At 42.1% G+C, this 20769-nt stretch overlaps 1 protein-coding gene across 6 annotated transcripts in view; it reads right to left on the bottom strand.

Annotated features, from left to right (window-relative positions):
- Fat3 (FAT atypical cadherin 3) overlaps nucleotides 1-20769 on the bottom strand; it is a 594038-nt gene that overhangs the window by 51324 nt on the left and 521945 nt on the right. For all 6 annotated transcript variants that reach the window (XM_060369782.1, XM_060369760.1, XM_060369771.1 and 3 more), the window contains 4 exons: nucleotides 4852-5241; nucleotides 2570-2784; nucleotides 1375-1512; nucleotides 413-556 (listed from right to left, as the gene is read on the bottom strand). In XM_060369782.1, coding sequence (XP_060225765.1) covers nucleotides 413-556; nucleotides 1375-1512; nucleotides 2570-2784; nucleotides 4852-5241 — 887 coding nt within the window. The remainder of the gene's footprint in view (nucleotides 1-412; nucleotides 557-1374; nucleotides 1513-2569; nucleotides 2785-4851; nucleotides 5242-20769) is intronic.

The following is a 20769-nucleotide window of genomic DNA, read 5'->3' on the forward strand; positions in this document are numbered from 1 at the left end:
GTGAAAAGACAGGTTGTTTTCATACCGTCCCGAGGAAGAGACAAGTTGATACTAAATACTAATTACCCACACGTTTATAACTAGGTCTCAGTGCAGTAGGAATAAGAAGCAGCCTTTTGAGGCACCAGTGTCCTCCTAGAAAAGCCTGAAGGAATACAGTTGTCTTTTCTACTAAGTGAGGACATAGCTGGCAGTCATGGGCTATGAAAGAAAGAAGGCTCCTGCTGGATATAAGACCTGTGAAAGCCTTGCTTTTGATCTTCTCAGCCTCTGCAATTGTTAGCAGTAAACTCCAGCTTTCGAGAGGCTCCTACTCTAAGTTAGTTTGTAGAGAAGCCCCAACGTGAAAAGCCAGAGCAGAGGGAGGAGGCTGAGCCACACAGGTCATACCTGGCAGGCAAAGTTTGCTTACCTGGATCACCGCAGTATAGTTGGCAGGTGTAAACACTGGGCTGTTATCATTCACATCAGAGATATCAATGTTGACAGTCGTAGTTGAGGACATCGCAGGAATGCCACTGTCTACTGCCTGGATGAGCAGGGAGTATCCTGACACCTGCCAAGGCATAGAAGTGGCAATGAGGAACTGCAGCACCACCTCCCTACTGCACATGCTCAGTGTCTGGCTGTGCCACCTTCACTCCTATTCTGTAGACCTCTGTGCCATCAACATTTGGGGTTGGAGCATTCTCTGTTGGGGTTGGCCTATATATTTCAGGGTGTTTAGAATTGTTCCAGCCTCTGCCCACTAAGACACACTATCACACTCCATCAAGTTGTGTCAAAAATGCAGCCTGGTATTTCCAGTTCTTTCTTGAGGAGAGGAGCCATTGCATTTGAGGCTCTAACTGAGCCTTCGTTCAATACAGTTGCCACCATCAACACAGGCTGCTGATGTTGACATTCCTGGGTTAGAGGGCTGAATCAACTAGAAGATTCAATCTGTTTTTCAGTATTTTTGTTATGAAATTCATTTTTATATTTAATTTATCTTTGAGAACACATTTTGGTCAAGAATATCAGTATTTAGAAATCAGCTCAAGCTTGGAAAAGGGGATTTTTGGGTGTCTTTTTTCTTGGGTGTCTTCAAGAAATCTTTCCTGAAGTTGCTGATGACACTAGGGCACAGCATCCTGGATGAAGGTGTTTTTCTTTCTCTGACTCACGAAAGAGCGAAGTTCAAACTATGCATAAAGGTACACATTTGTCTTTTTCATTAAGATCTCTAACATCTGCCAAAAGCTATTATCAGTAGAAGATTCTTTCAGAGGTCCAACCCAACATACCTGCATTTTTACATTGTTATTCACATGTGCCCAAGAGTCCAGCCATGGTGTAGGTGTGGACGGTGAAGTGTGACCTAAACTCACTCACCCGTTCCCGGTCCAGTTTCTTCTTAACCTTCACAAGTCCCAAGATTGGATCCACAGCAAATTCATTGTCCCTATCTCCGCCCACAATGGAAAAACGAATCTGTCCATTAGGCTTGCTATCCACATCTTCTGCTATCAGCTTCATAGAAAACAAACAAAGCAAAGACGAGGTAGAACACAAGAGAAAGATAGAAGGGTGATGCTTTGGCTCTGTGGCCAACAGTGTTCCAGGACCCTTGCTCATGACAACTCCCTGGTAGACAAGATCGTTGGTGAGCCCAAAGAGGGCAATACTAGCTGGGTACTTAAATTTCCTTGTTAGTTTGCACTTCCTCAGAGCCCCCTGATATCTATTTGGACTGACTTTTATCAGGGTTTGAGATAAGGAAGACAGACCCCAGGGCTAACTGGCAGAGTTGATTTCATGACCTCTTCATAATTCTGAAAATAATGACTCAGCTATCTGTGATTGTTCTAATTCATTGTCAGTGTGACTGGGTTGGTAAGCACCTGGAGACACAGCTCCGAGGTCTATGTGAATGTTTCTAGAGAGGTTTAGATGTGGGAAGACACACAATGAATATGGATGGCATCATTCCTATGAGTCAGGGCCCTAGGCTGAATGGAAAAAGAGATTACAGAAATCTAGTGGAGCATCATCTCTGTTTCCTGGCTATAAATACCATGTGACCAAGCTCGCATTCCCTTCACTATGCCTTTCCATCACAATGGACTGTATTCCCTCTTCAATCATGGGCTATGCTCACACTCACTCTTTCAATGTTTTTGTGCAAAACATTGAAAAACATTGTAGCCCCCTGTTCCTCAGTGGAACTACATCCATGTATTTCCTCTTTAGTCATGGGTCAGTTGTTCTGTAGTCATGGATTGGCTACCTCAGACCTGCAGGAGTGATCTTTAAAATTTCATACTGTGTTTTCTTTAAAAGTATACGTTCCTGCAAAGAAAGCAATTGCTAGTAATTCATACCTGGATATAAATTAATCTGTAAGACCATTTCTAATACACAAATCGGAGAAGGAGCTATTGAAAGCCAAGGTGTCACATACATCCTTTGAGGGATGGTACACAAAAACACTGGAATGGGGAGTGTGAACAAAATCCAAGACAGACCTTGTTCATTTCTTTACCATGAGGATGCTTTGTCCCAGGATTCTGATGCTGCTGGTACCTACCAGAATGACAGAGTCTCCCTCCAAGGCATCCTCACTGATGACAGCACTGTAGACATCTTGGCTGAACTGAGGAGGGTTATCATTCACATCTGTGAGGTCAATGCTGACGGTGGCTGCAGCGCTGAGGGCTGGGGTGCCCCCATCTTTAGCTTCCACTACCAGGTAAAATCTTTTGCATGTTTCATAGTCCAGAGCATCCAAAACAGAAATACCCCCTTTGAAGAAAAATAGCTAATTTTATGTTTGGTTAGGGGAAAACGTGGGTCAGTTGTTCCATAGGCACAGTGCTATTTATTTACATCATCTGTAGCGAGGTTTACATGTTTGGGAATTTGTTTATTGATTCCCTGAAAGCATCCTAGAAGTCTGATGAACACTGTCGGTTAAAGCAGAACTATCTATCAGAAATGCTTCTGAAGAGGTGAACAGTGTTTGCAAGTTTCTGTGGTGATTCCAGAACATTGTTCAGGCATCATGGAAGTCTCCGCTTGTCAAGCTAGAGAGCTGAGGAGTGTCTCTGGAGTCCCCAAATGGAGCCGGGGAAAGAAAAACAAGCGATGTGTGGACATGACTGGAGGGCACTATCCCTGTCATCAAGTAATCACTCACAGCCAACACATGATTGAATTAACCTCACAGCTGCTTTGCCAGCTTCTAATGCACCCATCTAAAACTATTATGCACAGAGACCAAAGACATGGGAAATCTCAAGAGAGGATGTCATGAGGTAAAAGGAGCTGCCTGGAAATCAAACAACCCCATGGTGGTCCACACCCATATAGCCTCGGTGATCCCACCACCATGTTGTTTAAATCAAGCAAGCAGAACAAAAGATGGCTGCTAGTTGAGGGCGACCCCTAAGATGGGCACTGATAATGGGTCACCCCTCCTGTCCCATCCCCGCCTGCTAATAACCCTGTGCAGGGTTTTCAAGTTGGTAGCTAGTCATTGTGCCACAGAATGGTTTCTAGGTCTTGTCTTTTTCTCACCTGGAAGACAATTATTAGGATAAATAAGAGGGTCATTTTGGCGGCATATCCAGTCAGAGGACATCTCTCGGGCTACGACTGCCATTGGCTCCTTCAGATAATGATGGAGCAGAAGTTGTATCCACAGTGTCAAACTGTGTTTCACAGTGTCAAATTTAAACTATGCTTAGCCAACATGGTGTTCATATACAATGGGTGCAGCCGGACAGGGCAAAGCTGATTCATATCTTCATGGATGGAATCTCACACAGTTTAATTTGACATAACGGCCTTACTATATAGACATCTGCTGGGAGGACCTGTTGATGCAGCCCCTCAATCAATACTTCCACCTTCTTTTACTCCAGGGCACATATACCTCCTCTATTTTTATGTTTGTACACAATAGGTACGTAGTGACAGGATTAGAGTGTGCATTCCTGAGTCAGAAAGACCAAAGATCAAATACTAGATGATCCACCCATGGATGGTGAATGCTGAGGAAATTACTGAACTGCTCAAAAGTTCTGTTTTTCTCTTTTGGAAGACATGAGTTATATCCACAGATTTAGTAGGCATGTAGAAAACTGGCAGTGTTAAATGAATGTTGGTGATCACGGTTCTATCCCTTTTCTACATATGGTCTAAGGAAAAAACAGGTCTCCTCTTATATAACAGGTCCATACTCCTTGAGCAATTCTGGAAATGGGCAAAGGTCAGAGGTGTGAGAAATTCACCTCCTGCCTGGAAAACCAGAACAGTCTTGGCTACTCCTGGAATATAGTTCCTTCCAAAGGAAGCATACCAAAGGTAGCCTGAATCAAGATACTTAGGAAACCACCCAGAGAAACACATTTTGGATTAACAGCAACAACAAAGAACCTACTTGATGTGCAGATTATAGCCACCATCAGTCCTGGCTGCTGACCAGAGAGTGACCATCTATTTGTGGATGGCAGACCGAGGTGGCTAATTTCCTGGTAGGCTTCCTACCATAGGCACGTAGCATCCACGAAGAAAAACTGACAGAAAGGAGACAAATACATCCTTGCACCTAAATGTAAACTCTGTAGCTGCTACTTAGGAGACATATTCCTGGCCCAAGCCTTCTAGCTAGATGTTCTATAGCCAACTTGGGGGTCAAGAATTTGTCAAATAAGCCCACAGTTTGGAGCGTGGAATTTAGAAGGGCCTGTTCTTAGGAACAGGGTACTGAGGTCTGCATGCAGGCCCTGCATAGATCCCACCAAGAAGGGTAACGGGGTGGGGGGGGTAGAAGAACAGGAAGTATTATTGGCACTGTTTTTTACGTACCTGTCTTTGGGTTGATCCTAAATTTTCCTTGCTCATTCCCAGACCGGATGAGATAAGTTATTTCGGCATTTGTGCCAATATCTTTGCTGGTGGCAAAAACCGAGAGGACTTGGGTACCAAGGGAGGTGTCCTCAGGCACTGTTACCAGGTAGTCCCTTCTCTCAAACACAGGGGGGTTGTCATTAATATCCAGGACAGTGATGGTGACAGAGGCAAGAGAGGAGAGGGACTGTTGGGGGCTCTGGTCTGAGGCCCGCACGCTGATGTTATATGATGACTGCTGCTCTCGGTCTAGAGGCTGTTCCAGGATGATGACACCGGAAGAGCTGTCGATGGAGAAGACTCCACTGGCCGAGTCCTCCAGGGAGTACACAACCTTCCTGTTGACACCTGTGAGATGTGACATAAGAATGAGAGGACAAAGACACAGGACCAAGACATTGTACTTTCCTGACTTATGAAAGGCCCGCTCCCCAGGGGAAAAAAAAATGTCATTGTAGAAACAGCTCTGGCCTTACAGAAATTCAGTCTTCAGCTTGCAAGGTACATAACAAAATTAAAACTGGGAAGTTGACAATAAATACCATAATTCTTTGGTTAATATTAATATATAACCTCGTTCATGTTAATTTTCTCTGAGGAAAATTCAGGTGCCAAATAAATGTATGGACAACAATATAGTTCAAAGGAAAAAAAAGAAAAAAGAAACTAATTAACCGATTACTTCAGCACATATTCATTGATTATCTACCAGGTACTATAGGAGGTGATGGGGGTTCTAGCCACAGATGAGAATCTGAAACCATGTGACAGCTTGATTTCATGGGGAATCATGGGTCATGCCTTAGACATGAACAGGATTCCTCCAGCGACTGCCTGTTAATGGTTGAAGGCCAACAATAGAAGACAGGTACCATTCAGGGTTTCCCACAGAAATGTAGGCAGAGCATAAAGGCAGCTTGAGCAAGGGTCCGGTGTTGGCAGTGAGTAGAAAGCACTAGATTCCATCTCTTCTGAGCAGCAGGAGAAGAGTATGAGATATCCATTGAACTTGGAGGTGGTAGGGAAGGAATGCTTTCTGATGGTGGGGCTGGAAGCATGCAGAATGCCACAGAAGTGTGGCTGTAAACATACTCTTTCGTGCAAACGAAAAGAGGGACTTCTCAGTTGTTGAGAAGGAGACAGATGTGGGAGAATTAGGTTTGAGGTGAAAGACCAGGATTTTCATGTTAAAATGAATGTGGGCACTTGATATTTAATAAAAAATTGTTAGGTAGAAGAGGCTGGAGTTTAGAAAAGAAGCTTAAACTGGAGTTGCACTTTTGAGCACCATCGGTTATGTTTAACATATAAAATGATGAGAATGTTTGAGGCCATACGGATCACAGCAGGAAAAGTGAAATCTGAGGGTTAGCAAGCCTCGGAGTCTCCAACTCAAGGTGATTTGACTCAGTGATTTTAAGAAATGTGGTTACCTCTCAAAATGTCATCTTGTCATGGACTCAAACAAAAACATATCAATCAAGAAATGTCCACCAACAGATTTCTGAATGACATCTGTCTGAGGTTATCTTCATTAGAGGATTCTAGATCTTCCAAATTGGTTAGGAACCTAAGATTTGCTTCAGTCTTTAAAATTCATAAGAAGAAAAATAGAATGAATTTATTGGTTGAAACAGTTCCAATTTTGATTGTAAAATGCTCTTTAAAAGAGACTTTGATTTAAAATTTTAGTTATGTATGCATGTGTGTCTTTTTGTGAGTATGTACAAGCCTCTGGCCTCTGTGGGTATCTGTGGAGGCCAGAAATGGGTATCAGATTCCCAGGAGCTAGAGTTACAGTGAGCTGTCCAGTGTGGGTTCTGGGAATCTAACTCTGGTCCTTGGCATGAGCAAGAAGATCAGGCACTCTTAACTGCTGAGCCATCTCTCTCAGTCCTCATAAATCCTCTCAATGAAGAGAGTCATCTGCCAGAGGCCTTTGGCTATGATGACCATCTGCAATGCCATTTGTGAATCATGAAACCTGGATTGTAAGCTTTTCTAAGGGAAGGCTTCATTGTATATTTGCTATCATGACACCTTGCCAAGGGGGCAGGCATTTGGCAGATAAGAGCAGAACATTTCACTTCCCCATGTACAGTTTCCTTGAAGAATAATTTCCCAGCAAACCAATAAAATCAAGTATCTGGAAGGGATGCTGTAAATTGTATTGTGTGGCTTTGACTAAAAGGCCTGTGTAGAGAGCTTGTTCTTGGTCCCATTCCCAAGAGTTCATTTTTTTTTCACCATAAGTTTCATCATCTACTTTTATTTCTGTTGCAAAGCAAATATCCTGTTATAAATATAAACTTCCAATATTTACACTCAGACTAGAAACAAGGCTTTCTCCTTCCCTTCTTGGGAACTGTGGCTTCAAAGATGGACACCTTCTGGGCTAGAAGGACTGGAAAAATGAATTCTTCCATATCCATTTCTGATGTGAACAAGTAAACATGTGGATGGGATAGTTTTTGCCTTGAAAACAGTTGCCTTGCTGGTGTTGTAGCAGGTGTCCTGGGTGTTGCCTAAGCTGATTCCATGTTCTCAGGACACTGTTCAAAGTCACAGAGGTATGTTTACAAAAATACAGCAGTGACTGACATGAACATACCACACAGGTTTTCAAATCGCACACATTCCCTACAGGATTGAATTCCACCCTCGGCATATGGCATACAACTCTTGCCAACAAGAGAAGAAAACAGAAGACACGGAGTCTCTCATGTGAGTGATGTTCTGGGAGCTACTGAATTAATTCCACTGGTGGGGGAACCCAGGGCTGGTGGCCTGGCCCGGCCCTGTCAGTATCTTTAAACGTGAGGGGCAGCAAGTAAGGCCTGTTTTCCCTGGATTCCTGGCTCAGCTTCCTGGAGAGTGTTGTAGGAGATCTGTTCATAGGTATTTCATCTCCTCAGACCCAAAGGTCAGTTAGGGAGGAAGGCAACTTCTGATTCACTGTTCAGAAACAAGTTGAATTAAGAGAAATAAGAAGGAGTGACTCCCAGTAAGGCCAACTGGAATGTGACCTTAATGGGGCCTGGGTTCCTTTATCTGGACAGGTAGTTGAAGTATCATTAGAAACAGCATGGTTAAAAAAAAGAAACAGCATGGTTCAGATCCATAGCTTTCTCCTCCAGCCTTCTGGCTAGATGCCACCTCTCTCAGGGGGAGATGCTGTTCTCCTAAGTCCATGTTGGCCCCGATGCAAGAGGGCTGCTTTTACAAGGCTCATATGAGTCAGCCACAGTAAGACCAGAGATCAGCTCCAGGCTGCTTCTGTTCATTTAGACTTGGTGAGTTGTTGCCAAGGTTTTTCTGCTTTGCTTTAGCGGAAGAGCAAAATGCCATGCCTCTGCTTCCTCACAGTTGCTGACCTACACTCCTCCCAATCCCACCTCCTTAAACATTTCCAAATTCAGCCAATATAGTTAGTTTTACTTTTGTTTCCAGTGGACTTCCAGCCCCTCTCATGAGGTTGCTTCCTGGACCTATTGCACAAATGAACCAGAAATCCATTCCCTGTAAGCTTGGCCACGAAGAGCTGTTGGAATCTTATGGATGGAAAGAAAACAGAAGACAGACACTATTTAGTGACTGTTGAACTTCAGTCATAAAGCTTGCACAGAGTTTGATTGCTTCTGTGAGAAACAATCTATAGTGTGCTGGATCATCCCAAAGAGCCAGCTCAGTGTCAAACGACTCAGCTCTATATCTGAGGTTGTCAGAGGCATTAACACCAGCACCAGGTTTGAAGAGATGGGTCAACTGGTAGGGCGATTGCCTTCTAAGCAATCCACTGGTGGGGACTGGGGAACTGAGTTCAATCCCTAGAACACATGTGAAAATAGATAGATAAATACATAGATAGATAGAAAGAAGTAAAGAAAGAAACAAAGAATGAAAGATAGATAGATAGTGAGGCATGTAGCAAAATCCCAGAGCTAGAGTGGTAGCAGATAAGATCCCTTGAGTTCTCTAGCCAGCTAGCCTAGGCCACTTGGTGAACTTCAGGCCAGTGAGAGGCCCTGCCTCAAAAACCAAAAGCTGAGTGATACCCAAGGAATGATACTTCAGGTTGTTCTCTGACTTCTAAATGCGTGCGAACACACACACACACACACACACACACACACACCAGTACAAAAACAAGTGACAAGATTCTTCAACACCTCAAATATAGTGAGATTATTTTGACCTTGGCTTTAAGACATTTGGACACACTTTCATGTGTTCCTTTTGCACTGTAATGGCCTGCCCTGATTTGAGATTCCTGACAGCAGTGGTTCTCAGCCTTCCTAGTGCTGTGACCCTTTAACCCAGTTCTTCATGTTGTGGTGATCCCCAACCAAAAAATTATTTTTGTTACTACTCCATAATTGTATTTTTGCTACTGTTATGAATAGTAATGTAAGTATCTGTGTTTTTCAATGACCTTAGGTGACCCCTATGAAAGAGTCATTCAACCCCCAAAGGGATCATGAACCACAGTTTGAGAACCACTCTTGTAGAATCTCCAGAAACAAGAAGCCCTTCACCAAATGTAGTCCCTTAACCTTCTAACCTCAAGAACCACTAGTAAAATAAGCATTTCTTTTTTTGTAAATTAACCAGTCTGTGATATTCATTTATAGCAAAAGATAAGGACTAGTGCAGTTGCTGACTTCCCACTTGCTGTAGCCATAGTTGTGGCAGATGGTGATGTAACTCTTTACAGTTTAGTCCCACTGTGCCTTCTCCTGATCCATAAACATCATGTCTGTTGCTCCGTCTCTGTCTAGACACTAGACGCATTTACTTTTCTGGCCTGTGCTCAGTATGTCTTCTGCTCCGAGTGTTCTTCTGTTTATCTTTCAAAACCCTTCATACTTTTTTGCAGGGTGTTCCTGGAATAGCTTCCTCAACTCTTTCATCATTCTTTCCTCGGTGCCCCCTTTATTTCATCTTTGCTTCTGTTGTACATTGAGTTATATGTGTCACCTTCTCACAATAGATTAAAGTACTTGCAGGCAGAGGGACTATGTCTTGTTTGTTTTATTTTCCAACACTGAGAAAGATCCTGACACACAAAGAGCCACGTGCAACAAAGGAGAAGCATCCAGAGAGCCGAAACTGGGGCATAGTGATGCTATCACGATGAGTGCACATGATGTGTGCACTTTATGCATGTCCTTTGAAAACATACGTGTAGAAAGAATTAAATAAACTCAAAAGGACATATCATGGAAAGACCTGGAATAAGAGTTATTAAAATGCAGGTGAGAGAATGGGGAATTGGCTCAGTGGTTAAGAACACATTTTGGGGGTTGGAGAGAGAGTTCAGTGGCTAAGAGTGCATGCTGTTCTTCCAGAGAAGCCAAGCTTGGCTATCAGCAACCATGTCTGTCAGTTAAAGCCACCTGTAACTCCAGCTCTAGGTGAACTGATGGCCTCTTCTGGCCTCTGTGGGCACTAAACCCATGTGCATATACCCCTAGACATAATTTAAAGATAAGAATAAATCTTAAAAATAAGTGTAATGCAGATAAAGCATGGATAGATAAAATGTTTTTGAGTAGATGTTAATTCTATGGAAAAGAAAACCTGATAACGACTCAATTTTCTACAATGGAGACCAACTGAATAAATTATGGCACATTAATATGCAGATAGAGTGCACTGTACAATGTCATTTAATGTAAATGGATAGATGGCATAGAAATATGCCTTGTGAATCGGCATAAAAAGTGCAGATTATAAAATAATATCAAGTTGAAAAGTTTATTTTTATGAAGAAAAAGAGCAGAATGGATCCAGTCAAAATGTTAACTGTCTTAAAGCTGTTTTTCATATTTGCTCAACTTTCTAGATCTTATACAGCAGGCACATGACACTTTGTAATATATAAATGAACTATTAAAAAACATGCACCCAGAAAACAATTCTTTAATGCCAATTTTGGGAAGCATCCAAGTTTTCAAGTGATTTTTCCAGCCTGGTTTTAATTCTTAATGTACATACCATTTGAAGTAATTGTAGAAAATTAGACCTACATATTGTATAGGCTTTCTGCTGGGTGTTTCCATTGTTCATTTTAGTTCATCTTTGTTTAGAAAGATACTAATGTTACTTAGTGAATTGCTTTTGTCAAAGCCCCCATTATAAAGTTACTACAAAGAGTATTTTTAAACTAAATTTTACTCTTTAATTAAGGCAATTAAAGGAAATGGCTGACCTAAAATTTTTTTTTCTCATCTTCAGTATAAGGCAAATACAATCCCAGGGAGGCAAACAGCTTAGACTGAGTATTCTTGTTTTTATCTTTGAAAAATATGTTGGGATAATAAAATTAGACAGGAAGTTCCTATGGCGAAGTCCAGGAATTAGCAATACTTTTAACTTAGTTATTACTGTTCTTATAATAGGCTTTCTAATGACTTCTGTTTAAAGTGCCTTTTAAAAGCTTTTCATTGGGTGATGACTAAAGCTGCCACATTCTCCTGGGCAGAACATCAACTCCCAGGGTCTGAAGCTCCCTTTGAAAGGTTCAAAAAAAGACTGAAGGCTGCCCTGTAGGTCAGGGAGATCCCGCAGGCTGCAGCCAACATTTTCTGGGTGTGTGCCAAGTGAGTTGGCAGCAGCTGTTTCACCGGGTCTAATGACAAGATTGTGACCCCAACCCAAAACACAACCCCAGACCCTTTGTTTAGAAACATGAAGACAACCAACACTGCCACATCAGAGAGTTAAATCAGGCAAGGGCTGCTCTAAGCAAAGGCCATTGTTCTGCTCAGACAGCATAGACTACATACTCAGGAAGCTAGCTTCTGTGCAGCAAGATTCCCTGTGACATGGAGAAAGCTAAAGTTCCCGTTGCTTGGCCTGGTAGAGTTAACTGTGGGTAAATTAATCCATCCACAAAGAGCTATAAAAATCCATCTTTACTAGGACACTGGACTTCTGAGCCAAGCTGTGACCCTGTGACGGTACTCCAAAAATTTCCTATGTGTACCCCTGAGGATGAGCACCAAACTGATTTATTCAGTTTTCACTTAGTCACTCACTCACTCATGTATTTACTCAATAAATACTGTTGTACAGTACACATTGTCTCTTAGCACGTCTATGTCACCTCAAGTGTTCCTAGTTTCTCAGGAGACAAATATGTGCAGAGTTTATTACCGGGAAGGATAGGACAGAAGTTTCTCTGAGACTAAAACTGCTAAACTGAGTCATGAAGGAAGGGTAAATAATGCTAGAAATGATGAGACGGAAGCATAAAGATAAAGAGAGCATTTTGGGAGATGCAAAAACAGTGGTAGCTATGGAAGCTGAAACTGCCATCTACTCACAAGAGAGCGGGCTCAGTGTTGATAAAGTTATAATGTTAGGGTGAAACTGCCTTTTCTCAGAGCCCACTGAGAGCTATCAGATCATTATAACATCATTTCTAGAGTAAACTAGATACTGGGCCTAAGTAAATGATCAGATAAATCAGCAAGGAGAGAGAGATGCTTGCAAGGGGTGGTTTGGGAAGGGGTGGGTTGGCAAGTGTGCTGTGAGACTGAAGCTCAAGGGACCTGCCAGCAGAGGAGGTACAGCATGATGCCTGTCAGGGAGGTATCCTGGTGAAAAGTGACTACAAATAAGAGCCTCAATGTCCCCTAAAAGGCAGGAAGTCAAAGCAAAAGGGAGTCCTTGGCATTTCTGTACAAAATGTCAGGAGTAGGGAAAAATTCCCCGCTATGCTAGCTGTTAGCCTTTCTTTAGGCCATCCCTGCATTGCTGTGCTGTAAATAAAGCCTGATCCTGTGTAGCTCAGAAAGTGGCTGCCAGTGTGTGCATGTGAGTGAGGAGTGAAAGAAGCTGCTGCAGTCATTTGGTGGAAATCAGAATTCTCCACTCATGCTTCTTCTGAAGCAGTGACAATTTCATTTGACAACTAACGTTTTGATCTACGCTTGGGAGAAACTGGATTTTATAAAGGGTAATAGTAGCAGTGGTGCGTGTGTCAAATGCAAAGACTCCTAAACTAGGGATTACAGTTCACTAGAGAAAAGAATAGTCCAGCCCTACCTACCTCACTTCAGTCTTCCTGGTCAGATCATGGAGATGGAGTGTGTTCTGTTGCTTTTTTTAGGCTGTTTGTTTATTTAATCATTCGTTTTGCAGAGCTTGCTAGGGGATTCCAACACCGCCTAGGATTATAGCCAGAGTTTGAAGAGGATGTGGAGGTCCAGAGAGTTGAGGGAACTTATCCAGGTGGCTAGAAAGGACAGAACTGCTATTTTTAATTCAGTCTCATCCTAATGTCACTCTGGGTTCATTCCCAGAGAGTGAAAAAAGCAAAGGTGGCTGTCTCAAGCTTGTGTTGAACCACACACACTACTGAAAGGAGCCAGGTGTTGGGAGAAGGAAAAATTGCAGGGATTTTAAGGGGGCCTCAGACCCTTCCTTCCCTGCATCCAAGCCACTATCCACTGAAGACACCTAACTGTGAGGCACTTCACTTTGAACAGTTTCTTCCTCTGTAGGAGGGAGTACTAAGATCCTTTCCTTCAGTAATAATGGCGTACATGTGATGGTTCTTTGAGGTCCCTGAAGAAAAGCTTTAAACATAATATTATAAACACACACATGCATATGCACACACACAAATGTATGTATACACGTGTATACAGAAAAACACTGCTTTTGTATGCATGTACATGTTTGCATGGGTGTTGGTACTTGCATGTATGTCAGTGGGGTAGGAGTCAACCTCAGGTGTTGTTCTTCAAGTGCTTTTTAGTTATTTTTGAGGCAGGGTCTCTCACTGGTCTAGAAATCACTGGGTGGATGAGGCTGGCTGGTAAGCAAGCCCTAGAGATCTCTCCCTAGGTCTTTATGTTGAGATTACAAGTGTGTGCCACCCTGCCTAGCTTTTTAATCTACAATAGACAGAGGGCTTGGAACATTTTCCTCCAGAAAATGGTTCAAATCTCCCAGACTTCACAGAGGGGTTTATTTAATTTTTAGTGATATATATTAATAATCCCTCAGCCACCTCCAAAGATTTGATACTTCAGACAATATTGGAGTTTGGCAAGGAAGAAACACACAAACCCTACATTAAGTCTTAACCTGCTCAATGGTAATGATTTCTAAGGCATCAGAAAAAAACAAAACAAAACAAAACATTGATTATATGATGTTTAAAGGTGCTAGGTGGGAATCAGGATTGAATCCCTGTCAGAATGTTTTCCAGGGGAAATCCCTGTGACATAAATATTGGGTGGAGATGTTGAGATCCTTTCTTTAAAGTCATCTGTGGTCAATCTCTTTGTCTTTAAACTCCTCCAAAACCAGAGTTTGGGTTGGATTTCAGTAGTGATGTTGTAAACATTTACTAGTACCACAGGAAACAAGTGAGGGGCCTTCTGAGAGCAGAGGCACCAGCTCTCACACCCTCCAATCCCCCACCATGTCAAAGTAGCTGTGGTCCCTAGGGGCTGACATGGTTGGACATCATGAGACTAAGCCATGGTGTGCTTGCCATGGATCTGTATAAGACCTCATGTTCCTCAGAGTGATAGCCACTCTGGCAGGGATTCCTAGTGATGCATGGAGAAATAGAATTTAAGATGCCTATGAACTTGCCTTTGTGTGTTAGTTCTCTATTGCTACATAGCAGGTTGCTTAAGACTCAGATAGCACAGTATAATGAACACGTATTATAACATGCATCAGAAGCCAAGGTGTGGCTTTGCGGGCTGTTTCTCTATTATGGTTTCCCATGAAGTTGCTAGTACAGTGTCAGGTAGGGATGTGAGTTCATCTGTGAAGAGCAACAGGTTCGACTTTCAATCCAAATTATGTAGTTTTAGATGAAGCATGATCCACTGTTGTGGGGGCCTTTCACAGCTCTGCAGTGGTTGTCTCTGATGTGAGTCATCCAACAGAGAATGAGAGATTGAACTTCGGTCTCCTCAAATTCATGTGCCAAGGTTCTAGTCTTTAGGAGATGGCAGAGAAGACTTTTAGGAGGCAATTAATGTTAAATGAGGTCATTGGGAGAGCTTAATGTGAAAGAACGAGAACTCTTAAAAAAACGAATAAAAAAAGAGAAAAAGAAAAAGATACATTTCTCTCCTACCTAGTATATACTTGAAAGGCCATGTTAGTCCAGAGCAAGAAGACAGGGGTCTGAAAACCAGGAGGAGTGCATTCCCTCAATCCTAACATAAACTCTCTCTGAATCTAGACCATGAAATTCCAGAACTGTGAAAAATAATTTCCTTTGGCTTCATTACAGCAACCTGAGGTGACTCAACAGAAAGCACAGAATGCCATGGCCTTTTAAAACCCAATAGCCAGAGTAGTATCAAGGGAAGGGCACATCCAGGAAGCAAAGGTCACTGGGGGTCAATATTAGAGGTACCTACTAGAGCGAGAATAGCCCTGGTGGTTTGAATAAGAATGGCCCCCATTAGCCCATATTTTGAATGTTTAGTCACCAGAGAGTGGCACTACTTGAGAAGAATTAGGAGGTGTGGCCTTGTTAGAGGAAGCTTGTCACTAGGGTTGGGCTTTGAAGTTTCAAAGGCTCATGTCTGACCCAGCCCCCCTCCACCCCCCCCCAGCCTGTGGATCAGGATGCAACTCTCAAACTTCCCCAACACCATGCTTGTTTGAATGCTGAATGCAACCATACTCCCAGCCGTGACGATAATGGGCTAAACCTATGAAACTGTAAGCAAGTCCCCAATTAAATGTTTTCTCTTAGGAGAGCTGCCCTGAGATCATGGTTTCTCTTCACAGCAATAGAACAGTGGCTAAGATGGTAGCTGATGCCTTCGTGTTCATTAATCTCTAAATGGATTTGAAAGCACATTTAATGACTGATCTAGGCAACAAAGACAGGGGCATGTGCAGTGCCTGGGATTTTGTAGCCAGTCTGTGCTGGATCTTAGTATTTACCGTTATTCAGGAAGAACGTGCATTAGCACGTAGCAGCTTTAGAAAATACTTGGACTGGTACATTTAATTATGTTTCTATTTTTATGAAGTACAAAATGTTTTTCTGAGAGATGATCTATAGTTGTCACCAAACTGCTAAGGTATTTGAGACACAAAAATAGAGTTCTTGAGTAGTTCGCAATGTCTTGCAGGAATAGCAGGCCATGCTCACCCGGGAACTATCTGAAATGCAAATTAGCACCTTGCTTAGCTTCCCAGACCACTGAGTCTTAAACTCTGGAAAAGGGCCAATATCAGGGATGCTCTGGCAAGGGGACTTTTGGCTCTTTTGCATAGCCATCCTGGTGGATTTGTGCTCCGTGACTTCTGAGGGCTATTGACTCACCTGGAGTCTCACTTCTAGGCCACCCTTATGTAACACTGACGCTGGAACTAATGCCTTGTACTTGAGCATTACTCTCAGCTGCATCTCTGTTCCCCAGCTCTATCAAGCTCCCCTTTTTATAATGTCTGCTGTCCTGTCACTAGCTTATGGCTCCGGACAAGTTACTTAATCCTACAAATTACTCATATAGTAAACTGAACAATACCTTGCCAACTGTAGGATTGTTATGAGAAGTGGGAATAATGTATCTGAAGCCCTTGGCACCGTGCCTGCCTGGGAGCTGTAGCTGCAAATGGATGTTAGTAGCAACATTATCATTATTGTCATTCAAAGTCCTTGAGGAGTGCTGCTCTTGCTTGAGAAGGTATGGGGTCGGTAGAGAAGAGTCATGCAATGTGCATCACACCAAAATGACATGATGTGCTGAGGGAATCCAAAAGAGGAAATGGAGTGCCAATGGGAAAAATGTGGCCTTACAAGTTCTGAGAGACATCCCTATTCACCCTGAACAAATCCTATACTGACACTTTGAGGCTGGCAAAGCAAGCTACTGTCACTCTAATATTATGCAGGAAGAAACTGATATGGAGGGAGGCCAAAGACTTCCCCAAGGCCATTGGCTGCTAAGCATCCAAGCATCTCTTCCCCAATGCTTCAGACTTCAGATTTCCTATTTCTCTCCATGTGCTTTTGTGTGTTTGCCTTTGAGATCCAGTGCAAAGGGGCCACATTTAGCCAAGTTCTCGCCAGATTGGTCTCACAGAGTAAATGTTGAGATCAGAAGGGTGATCATGGAAGGTGACTTCGTACTTTGTCCATCAGATTTGAGAAACCCAAGTACTACACAGAGAGATCTCTGAGTCTCACAGAATGCTACAAGCAGTACTTCCTCATACTCCATCCAAGGAAGAGGCCAGGGCACTTGATGGATGGTTCTGTTGGGTCATACATCTTACCCACATACTTTGTTATACTTTTTTATAGTTTTCAAGAAGTGGCAGACTAGAAAGGCTATGGTAAGTTGGAAGAGTCAGGAGGAACACTGGACAGGTTCATCTGAAATACTTTGGTTGAGTAAATCTGGAAGGCCCCAGTGTTTCCTTTAGAGCACACCCCTCACCTAGCTCTTTTCTTTTTAATCAAAACCTATCCTCTCTGAGGATAGTTAGCCGAGCTGTTGGGAAAGACATGTATGTCCTTATATGTACAAAAGACTGGTTCATTCCAGTTTCTGTTCCATGAATAGAGCAGAACCCATTATGGCATGGTCCTCAGGAGGGATTTGCTACACAAATGAGCTTCACACAGTGTGCAGAATTAAGTGTCCCCCCATGAAGGAGGACATAGGGACAGCAGAATCACACACTTAGGTCAGAATGGAAGTGTTCTTCAAGAGTTATCAGGTCCCTCAGATTTTCTGCTTTCTGTTAACTAAGGGTTGTAACTCCTAACATTAGAGGAAAAGATCATTTCTGGCAGACTTGGGGCTTTTTACCCTTTCTCTTAATGCAATTATCTGTCCACACCCCATCTTAGTTTGGAACACCTACAGTCTTTTGCTCATGTTCTTCTCTTGCCTAAGGTTGAGATCTTGATAAGCCTGGCTTAGCATTGATGCAGGCCCTTGCTAAAATTTTCAGATTTCACTGTTAAAATCTCATTCTGGGCCTCCTCTGATCTTTCTCATTTGGGACCTTATGGTCTTTCATAATACCTTCTCAGGATATTTTCGCCATATCCTGGATTGTCTAGTTCTAATCCATTTAAGACGTTCCTATTTTGTTATCCTTCCCCAAGCCCAGATCTGATTATCCATTTCCTCAAACAAGCCCACTCATTTTCTTTCTCTGATTGAGTATGTGGTCCCTAGGCTCCTCTATGATCATAGACACACCCTGTTCCATCTTCTTTTCTCGGTCCTGAGCTATGTGCTGTTCTCCCAGCTCTTTAGTTGGGCATATAGAATCCCATCCTCATGCCTTTATCTTTATGGTCCATACCTCTTCCTAAGACTGTTCTTCCTGAAGACTATCCCCAAATCCCACTCCTTCTGGGGCTCTATATGACTTGTCTCTTGACCTTCAAATAGCTTGAGGACTGTCTTTCTACATAACTCATCCCAGGAAGACTTGCTGTCCCTTTGACAGTGCTTGTTAACCTGCTACTCATTAGGTAAGTTAATTAGGTACTCATTGGCTAACTTAAGTCAAAACTACCTGATGTGTGTTCTAAGCCTGTACGATTCCCTGAGATCCCTCAAATTCCAAATCTTAAGGGAATGGTGTAATAGGGAATGAACAACTGACTCATTAGAGCACACTCCTTTCTTCATGCTCCTTATTCAGAAAAAGAAAGACATTCTTCTCCACATCCCCAGTATCCAGAAACTGACATTTTCATAAACAATGGGCTGCAGCATATTTTCCCAGTACAACTTCATTTTCATGTCATAGTTCCTAGGATGGTCACAGGCTTTTTGTTCTGATCCTTCACACTGCACATTTCTTTTGATAAAAAAACAAATAAATAAACAAAACACCTCTCAAAATGAGATTCTAACAGGCAGGATAATTATCTATTAAATGAGCTGCTATATTCTTCCCTTCCAGAATTACTTCCCGCAGTATAGTCTCTTTATTTTAAGGCATGCAAGCACCATGCTTCTTAACTTAGCTTACTTTTCTGAATTATTCAGGAAAGTGTAACTTTTCCTTTTTTCACATCTTAGAAACATACTCCCCTTCCACTTTGGGCTTCACTCTTCTTCTAAAGACCCCGTCCTCACCATGAGGCTGCCTGCCAACGTGTGGCAGCTGGCTTCCATCATGACTTAACTTAAACAGCATAGTGTGTCTCTCCCTTTTTTTTTCTTTTCCATTTTCCTCCAGGAAACTGCTGAGATATATCACATACTTGCTCTGTGTTTTTATTGTTGTTTGTTTTAACTCTAATAAAATTATCCTCTTTGAATAAACTTTGGCTTTGCTTGACTTTTGGAAAAACAAAACAAAACAAAACAAACAACAACGAAACAGAACCCTGAGATTCTAAGAATTCTTAATGTTCAAAAGGTATACAAAATCTAACTTATTAACCCCAAAGAGGTAATGCATTAAAAGACCAAGACCTCCTTGTCTTTACTGAAAAGATTATTAACCTTCCACAAATTTGGGGTCATGAAGTCATGTCACTACTTTATGGGGCTGAAGATATTTTCCCTTTACAGAAAAATGTAGAACTTAATGCTAAAATCCAGTTACCATGCTATTTCTCAGAACTCATAAAATGGGTGTAAAATTATCCTGTCTTCCTCTGTTTTATTCTATTTCTGACATAAGAAATTCTTATAATACTATTTTTGGTTCATTATGAATGATTCACAGGAAGGATCTGCTTGATTAAAAGAGATAATATGTTTAAAATTGATAAACCAAAAGAATGGAGGCTTAGACATTCATAGCAATGCCTTTGGACTCCAGAATTCATGGAATTAGAATTTAGGTTAGTATCTTGCCCTGCCACTACAAAGTAGAGTGACCAAGTATATAATGCAGCCAAATTATGGTTGTTAGAGTCCATTTGAACTGTTATGACACAATATTTTACATGAGTAATTTAGAGGTACTAAAATTTTGTTACAGTTTTGGGAGCTGGAAAGTCTAAAGCCAAGTCTCCAGTAGTTCTGTTTTCCAAGGATCTGAGCCCTCACAGATGCTGCCTCTGTGTCTCTCCAGAAGGGGCAACAGGCTCCCTCAGACTTCCTTGATAAAGGCATTAGACTTCTGGGTCCATACCTTTGTTACATATGCCCCCTTCCCTCCAAAGGCTGTATCTCAATACAAATAATTAAGGGTGTGATTTCAACAGAAAGCATTTGAGAAGGACACAAAAATTTATGAGCTAACACACACACACATACACACACACACACACACACACACACACACAAATTGGTTTACCACTGCATGTAAAGGAATATTCTTAACAGAATTCTCATGAGCAAAATGGATTCATAACTAGTCATTTGAAGTCAACTTAATAACTTGGATGAACCTGGAGCAACGTCTTATGCTAAGAGAAAACATGCCAACCTCAAACGGGTATGATATGATATGATATTGTGGTTAAATAATGTTTTTAAATAATAAAAATTTAAGTTAAATTTTGGCAGTGCGTAGACTTTGGAAAGGAGGAGAGTGCGGTCATGACAGTGTGTGTGAGAGCCTTGCACTGGGCAAAGATGGCAGAGGCTTTGCGAAGGTACACACAGTGACACTATTACATGTGGAGCCGTGTTCACTTCCAGGAAAGGCAAATATGCCTGGCCGGTTGCACCTATGTCTTCTTTGTGATTTTAGTAGCAATTCTGTAGTTAGGCAGATGTCTCCACTGGGGACTAGCCTACTTGATAGTTAAACATTCCTGTTAATCTGGAACGATTTCAAAATGACCTTTTAAAAATAAAGATAGAAACTTCTTTACTATTCCAGAGAATGGGCTGCAATTGTGATCGGATGGTGCGTCAGTTAGTGAGGGGCTGGCCTGTACAGGGTAGG

Source organism: Meriones unguiculatus, chromosome 1 (assembly GCF_030254825.1).
Source record: "Meriones unguiculatus strain TT.TT164.6M chromosome 1, Bangor_MerUng_6.1, whole genome shotgun sequence".
NCBI classification, from domain to species: domain Eukaryota; kingdom Metazoa; phylum Chordata; class Mammalia; order Rodentia; family Muridae; genus Meriones; species Meriones unguiculatus.